Source organism: Zeus faber, assembly GCF_960531495.2.
Source record: "Zeus faber genome assembly, chromosome: 11".
Lineage (NCBI taxonomy): Eukaryota > Metazoa > Chordata > Actinopteri > Zeiformes > Zeidae > Zeus > Zeus faber.
Genome location: NC_137205.1, coordinates 26,940,522 through 26,948,754, shown reverse-complemented (window position 1 = coordinate 26,948,754; position 8,233 = coordinate 26,940,522). Strand labels below are relative to the sequence as shown.

General features: G+C 43.5%; 1 protein-coding gene across 1 annotated transcript in view; it reads right to left on the bottom strand.

Annotated features, from left to right (window-relative positions):
* Positions 1–555: 555 nt before the first annotated feature.
* LOC307236428 (integrin beta-3-like) overlaps positions 556–8,233 on the bottom strand; it is an 18,455-nt gene continuing 10,777 nt past the window's right edge. Inside the window, exons 11-15 of the mRNA XM_080008847.1 lie at positions 6,113–6,335; positions 4,026–4,126; positions 3,815–3,934; positions 2,726–2,892; positions 556–1,906 (exon numbers count right to left, since the gene is read on the bottom strand). Of these exons, the coding sequence (XP_079864973.1) occupies positions 1,841–1,906; positions 2,726–2,892; positions 3,815–3,934; positions 4,026–4,126; positions 6,113–6,335 (677 nt within the window). The 3' untranslated portion in view covers positions 556–1,840. The remainder of the gene's footprint in view (positions 1,907–2,725; positions 2,893–3,814; positions 3,935–4,025; positions 4,127–6,112; positions 6,336–8,233) is intronic.

The window sequence follows — 8,233 nt, the reverse complement described above, 5'->3', positions numbered from 1 at the left end:
TTTAAATTGTTATATTTTCATTGGTTTAATCACACAGGTCACCTATATTAACGATCAACAACAATAATACTAAGCGTATTACTACTACTAGTAATTATTATATAAGTAATAGTACATACAATAATATAAGTATAATATAAGTAATTAAATGCAAGGTAGCTGTCTCTGCATGCAACCAATATTTGTAGAAACCCAAAATATAAATAGAAAAGGGTGAAATATGTGAAATGAATATTTTGATACACAGGGAAAAGGAAATGGAAAGAAAGATAAACGGGAGGTGGGTCCATTTCCTGCAGGCCCACGTAGCAATTGTGACGCAACAGTTATAGCTGTAGTCACTGCAAAGTTAAAACACAGTCTTTTAAAATGTAGTAATTGTCGGCGGAGTCGCAGCAGCCATTTCCACGTTGCATTTTGACATCAAGGTTACAGCGTTATTGGCTTATAGGAATGTAGAAAGCGCTGGATGACAAATTCCCATAAGCAAGGACATGAACATTGTTTCCAGTGTTTTCTGTAAAAGCAGATAAACCCAAACAGACGCTGACGGACTCGTCTTTTGATCGTTTATTTTCAAATTTGCAGCATCGTCTTGGCTTCAGTGTAAAAATAGAAAGCGCCAAATGTGATAAAAATAAAAAATTTAAAAAATTAAAAAACACAGAAACAATTGAGTGGACGTCAAAAGTTGCATAAAAAGTCACAGAGAACAAGGTTGTCTTAATGTTTACAGCTCACACAGCAGGAATAGCAGAAGGCCCCAGAAAACAAAACTAAATAAGAAAAGAAAACACTTTATTTTACAAGCCACAAGTGTAAACCTCGTTTCCCTCAGCATCGTTTGAAAACGTCGGACCGTGTTTGGACAAAATGACTGGATGCCCTGGTTTCAAAATGGCAACCAGGACAAATTCGGGAAGGAAGACATGAACACCCAATGTGACGGGAGTGAAAAAGTGGGTGTCTGCAGGTACAAGAGAGCTAAGCTGAATGCCTTCAGGAGCCTTTTAAGACAGATTTTAAGGTGATATCAGACTGATTCATGGAGAGAAAAAGCGGCGAAGCGTTAAGAGCGTTATGCATTTAGGAGGTACAGGGCAGAGGTCACCATTAACTGTAATTCCTGCACAAACCGGACAGCTTTATTAAAAATACTTATTTTTACTGACATTTTACTTATTGTTTTACATTTGTTTCATGTATGCACCGAACAACAAGACAAATCCCTTGTTCTGTAAACTTACTTGGCAATAAATACTATTGTGATTGTGATTGTGATTAACAGTTTCCTTTGGGTCAGAGAGCAAAGTAGGAGTTTAGGAACTGGGATGAATCCAACCAGTCCTTTGTTTCTTCCAGAAATCAGGAATGTTGACTCTCACCCACAAGAACTTAATTAACTTAAAATCTTAAATCTCTTAAAACCTCACATATCCAAATTTAAGACGACCTCATGAATTATTAAAGCACAATAAGGCATCATTGCCATAATATGTAGGCGTGAGTAAGGCGTGGTTTCTTTGCGTCAAAGCGAATTTAAGACACTTAAAGGAGATTTGAAGGACGTTTTAAAGGACCTGCAGACACCCTGTTTTAAAGGCGTGGCCACTAAATACCCGCTCCGTCGCCGCATCGCGGCGCCTCCAGAACGCCACAGCCGCGAGGCGCCCACGCTGGGACGGTCCGTGGGCGAGCATCGGTGAGGACCGTGCCGGGCCCCGCGCCCGCACAGCTTAATGTCATCCATCTCCCCCTGTTTGTACAACACGGCACAGCGCCTCTCCGCCGCAGACCCCTGAGTTTTGTTCTGTTTATTGTTCTTTTGCTTGTGTCGCCGTCAGTTCCCTCTGTAGGCCACGTTGGTGAAAGTCGAGGTGGCTCCTTTGTACAAGGGGTTGTTCGCCTGCGAGGACGGAGGGAGGAGAAAAACAGTCGGATCACTTGTCTTACCGCACGGCGCCGTGGAACGCCCTCTTCTGATTGGTCAATTACTTATTTCAGAACGACGACCAACCACTGATACGGCTGCATTCACTCCCCCTGTATCACACCTGAGGCAGCAGTGCAATGCACTGTGCCACAACTAGGAATACTAGTTATACAAATAGGCATACTAGTTATACAACTAGGCATACTAGTTATACAACTAGGCATACTAGTTTTTAAACTAGGCATACCAGTTATACAACTAGACATACTAGTTGTACAACTAGACATATTCGTTTTTAAATTAGGCATACTAGTTATACAACTAGGCATACTAGTTATACAACTAGACATACTAGTTATACAACTAGGCATACTAGTTATACAACTAGACATATTCGTTTTTAAACTAGGCATACTAGTTATACAACTACACATACTCGTTTTTAAACTAGGCATACTAGTTATACAACTAGACATACTAGTTATACAACTAGACATACTAGTTTTAAAACTAGGCACATATATATACATATATATATACATATATACATATTATACAACTAGACATACAGTACTAGTTATACAACTAGGCATACTAGTTATACAACTAGACATACAGTACTAGTTATACAACTAGACATACAGTACTAGTTATACAACTAGGCATACTAGTTATACAACTATACATACTAGTTATACAACGAGACATACTAGTTATACAACGAGACATACTAGTTATACAACTAGACATCCCTCCAGCGGGACGCGCTCCTCATCCAGCCGCTGGACTCACCGTGTCCCACTTGGCTCGGGCCCGCTCCTCCTCAAACTTGGCGAACTCCCTGCGGTCGTGGACGGTGACCAGCAGCTTCCAGATGAGGAGGCCGGCGAGGCCCAGCAGCAGGATGGCCCCGGTCACGGCCAGGGTCACCACCAGGGTGTCGGGGCCTTTAGGACACTCTGGGAGGCAGGGAGAGATGGAGGTGGAGGGAGGTTTGAAAAGAAAGAGGGAGGCGGTGAGAAAGATAAATACACTGTGCGTAGTATATTCGGTATGCTATTCATGTGTTCACAACAAAGATTGTGTTCAGTCATAACCAATGAAGTTGTTCTTGGTGTGTTAGATGTTGTACTTATGATGTGTTTGACTCCATTGCAAATATATTTCACATGTATTTTTGTTTACTTTTGACGCCCAACATAGTTCACGTTTAATAAGTGTACTAAAGTACAGCTTAAGGTAGGTGGATTCAAAATATTTTTTATAGTGTACTTTCGCTACAATCACAGCATATTTATGACTCGTATACTAAAGCTGTACTTTAAATTAGTACATACAAGTAAATAAGAAGTACACATCAAGTGTACTTAGGAAAAAGTAAAAATGGGTAGAAATAAACTATAAAACTAAAATACGTTTTCAGTGTGGAAAAATATATGTATTTTTCCACTCGAGAGGGAAAACGTACAGAAAATAAAAACCTTTTAATGGATGTAAATTACGTCAACCACGACTCACACGTGGAACAGCATGAAAAGACTAAAGACACACAAAGGAACCGTGCGTCCCCGCTCTTCCCAAAAAGTGCTATTAATAACAAGTTCTATCTCGAGGTCAAGCGACATTCACCGATAGCGCCCCGTCACTATCGGGAGACGCCGAACTCCGCAGAGAGCGTCTTGAAGGAGGAGATTAAGGAAGGGAAAGGAAACGCGAGCGGAGATAACGCCGGAAGCAATGTGAAGGGACGTCTCGTGGTCATGATGCGGGGAGCCGCAAGAGGATGATAAACAACAAATAACCTTCAAAATGTCAACTTCATCATTGCATTGCTACCAGTAGTACTTCTACTACTACTACTACTGCTGCTACCACACACACCTGGCTCGTTGACCACAAACAGGATGGAGTTCCCATTCTCATCTTCGTAGTACTGGAAGTGCTCCATGCAGTCGTTTTCATCCTTGTACGTGCAGTTCACCGCATTGTCGTTGTGGAAAACTACAAAAGGACAGGGGGTTGGGGATGAAGGCGCGCGGACAAAAGTCACGTCAAACAGGAAGGAACTTGCCACTCCGACGCAGGCACTGACCCAGGGCGTCCACCGGCTCGATGTCGTTCTTGCACATCCGGGCGCAGGAGCCGTCGTCGTACAGCGCTCCCCTCTGGAAGTGCTGGCACTCCACGCACTCCCTGAGGACACACAGCACACGAATGCACCCCGGACGTACTGCTTCTACTAATAGTACCTCTAGTAATATGAACACTACTACTACAGCAACCAATACTTCTATTCATAATAATAACAACACGACCACAACTCATAATAATATGAATATTACTACAACTACTGTTACCACTACTACTAATGCTACCACTACTACTACTACTACTATTACTATTACTCGACTACCACAAAAAAATAATAATAATAATGTTAATACTACCATTACTACTACTACTACTACTACAACTACGACTAATAATAATAATAATAATAATAATGTTAATACAGCTACTACTACCCCAATTAATAAAAATAAGAATAATGTTAATACTACCATTACTACTACTACTACAACCGCTACTACAAATAATAATAATAATAATAATAATAATAATAATAATAATGTTAATACAACTACTACTGCTACTACTACTACTACTACTACCACCATTAATAAAAAGAATAATGCTAAGACTACCGTTAGTACTACTACTACTACTACTACTACAACAAATAATACTACGAATAATAATGTTAATACAACTACTACTACTACTACTACTACTACTACTACTACTACTATTATTATTATTATTATTATTATTATTATTATTATTATTATTATTATTATTATTATTATTAATAATAATAATAATAATAAAAACAAGTATAATGTTAAGACTTCCATTACTACCACTACTATTACTACTACAATCACAACTAATTAATATAGCTGCAGGCAGCGATACACAGGCTGCAGTTGAGTTGCGTTAGGTACGTATTACAGTTTTCCGGGTTCTCTGAAACACAGCATGATTTTCCGAGTTTACATTGAACGCCGTGTTGGCCCCCCCTGGTCTGTCGTCTCGTGGTTGCCCGTCTCGCAGAGCAACCGCTTTACGGTCTACACAGCGCAACCCGTCGAATGCAAATGAGCACCCAGAGACGCACACCGGACTGATGTGAAATCGGTTCATAATCACAAAGCGGTCCGCTCCACAAGCTCATCAAATCATCTCAGCGTTTTTCTACTTCTTCTTCTTCTTCTTCTTATTATTATTATTATTGCAGGCTGGACCCCCAATAATAATAATAATATTCATAATAATAAATATAGCTGCATGCAGCATTACACAGGGTCCAGTTCAGTCGTGTTAGGTACGTGTTACAGGTTTCCCTGGTTCCATAAAACACATAATTTTATATTGACACACAGCGGTGCTTCATTGGCTCATGTGTTTGATCAGTCACGTGGACTTATGTTTGAACCAATCACGATGCACTTACATCACTGAACGCTTCTCTTGTGTCATTTAGTCCCTGGCCTGGGGTAGGAGCAAGTTTTAATTACGATCGTTACTGAATCATGCAGTGCAGACACAAAATAAAGTGAAAGTTCCTCCAAAGGTTCTTAGAACTTCCTTCTAGTAAATTTGCAACAGTTTTTCATTAATATCTGCCCCAAATGTACATCGATGTTGACAACAAGATGTCTGTAACGTTCCGGTTCTAATGAGGCCTCAACCATGTCTGTACATACTGTGATTGCCGTGTTCCAGATACTTTGAGCTTGAAAAATGCAATGAAGATTAATAACAATAAAAATCTGAGCAAAAACAATAGGGTTTGAGCCCTGCTGCCTGGACCGCTTATAATAATAATAATAATAATAATAATGATAATGTTAACAATAAAGTATGCTTATCTACAGATGATAAGCATAAAAAGTCTGAGAGACAGTGAGAAAAATATATAAAATCTATATAAAATAGAATAAAAAGTAATGTAATATATTTACTGTATATATTTACTGTATATATATATATATATATATATATATATATATATATATATAAAAAATTGATTGCTATGATTCACACTATCTACCTCCAGACCTCACCACCACCAGTCACCCCTGAACGTGTCCATGTTATCTCTGCGGCCGGACTCACTTCTTGATGGTGCAGGCATCGGGGCAGGTGGGGCAGCGCTCGCAGGTCCGCCCGTACGCGCCCACCTGCGTGCACTCGCAGACGCCGCACTGGCAGTGGCCGCGCCCGCTGCACCGCAGGCCGTTGCTGGACATGCACGTGTCGATGCGTCTCGTGCAGTTGCAGTCGGCGCCTTCCCAGTCCGAGGCGCACTTGCAGACGCCGCAGTCGCATGTGCCGTGGCCTGACGAGAGAGAGGGAGAGAGAGAGGGAGAGAGAGAGAGAGAGAGAGAAAGAGAGAGAGAGAGGCCGATGATACACCGATGCATCCAGTGGACTTCCGCCGTGATATCGCAACACCGCGTCTCACGTATGCGTGTTGAAACGTAGGGGGCGTATCGAATGGTTGGATAACACACCGTGTACCGTCGCATCCCCTCGTAAATATATACAGTACGTAGAATTATTATTATTATTTTTTTTTTAAGTAATTTTTCTCATTTTGGGATTCCCAGCGTGAGAAATACGAGGCGGGGCGTGTGAGCGAGTCTCACGGTCAAAGCGCGGGACTTGGCGGCTCTGTATTAAATCCATGTACAGTCGTTTGTTACTTCACTCAAGTGTTGACTGTGTGGGTGTGGTGACAAAAAAAATAAATCTGTATTGACACAACTGTGCGGCGTCTGATTGCACAATGCCATTGTCTGAGTGTGCCGGCTAACTCAGATTGCCTCTCGGCGCTAAGTCAGATGAGTGTAGTTCTTGCGTGCTCCGGCAAGCGCTCACGCATATTGGTCGGCGCTTAGGACGGTGAGCGTTTCATCGTGGGTGTCCCCGGCTAGTGCGAAACACCCGCCGATAAGCCGGGGGCGGCATCCGAGACTGAGGGTGAGGGTCATCCCTTACGAGCCGGACGGAGGAAGTGGAATGGGTCACAGAACACAGCTCCGTCGCCTGGACGGCAGAGTTGAGTCTTTGCCGCGACCACTTCCAGCCTTGAGGGGTGCGTTCAGCCAGGTTTTCATCGAGGGCTTAGCCGGTCGTGAGGTCATCATTCTCCAGAAGAAGAAAGGAGCCTCCCACTCCGGACGCGTCACGATCCGCTGAAAACTCATTTCGGCTAGTTCACGGCACCGTCACCCTCCGGTCATCGGTCGCGGAGGAATTATCAAGGAAGGTTCGGAGGGAGTCACCGGTGCTCAGCCCTTAATCTGTTTTGCGCCGGTTAATGATTAACAGTTCAAAACACGGAACCGTGGAAATTGTCACGAACGGGGTCCTAAGTAGTAGTACGTCATCAAACAACAGATCTTCCCCTCCTGATGCGTCGCTCTGACTGGGGTCCTTTCTTTGTCCCCCGTGGGTTCGGCCGGATGTGAGCGACGGGGGCCGCCTGGGGGCCCTCAATGCCTTTTTTGTCACGGAGTGGAGTCGCGGACGTAAGCGGGAGGTTTTCTGGCTTATATCATCCCCTCACACTGAGCACGCTCTGTAATCCTGCCCATTAATCACATGCCTGGGCTTTGGAGGAGGTTAACTCGGGGTTCCACAGAAGAGAGAGAGAGAGAGAGAGAGAGAGAGAGAGAGAGAGAGGAGAGAGAGAGAGAGAGAGAGAGAGAGAGAGATGAGAGAGAGAGAGAGAGAGAGAGAGAGAGAGAGAGAGAGAGAGAGAGAGAGAGAGAGAGAGAGAGAGAGAGAGAGAGAGAGAGAGAGAGAGAGAGAGAGAGAGAGAGAGAGAGAGAGGCCAAGGGAGAGGCAGAGCAAGACAGTACAACACACAACGGCTCCAGGGCAATAAATGCCGCGAAAGTTACGAAATGGGGCGGGGACCAGGGGCGAGCCATTTTAGAGTCCTATACATCTGACCATGCGCTTCTAAATTCCACTGAAGACGTTGTTTATGATATTGAGCATGAGGCATTTTAGGAAGAGAGAGGGGAGGGAGGGCGAGGAGAAAGGGAGGAGGGTGGAGAGGGAGAGAGAGAGGGAGGATCGGCACAGCGCCAGAGGAATGCTAACTCTCTTGTTCTCTCTCGCTGTGTATTTATGAGCCCTGGGGAGATACTTGCTGCCTCCTGCACCCTGACCGGCTCTTCTCCCAGGGCTCCACGGCGGAGGGAGGAATATATACCCATGGGCGGC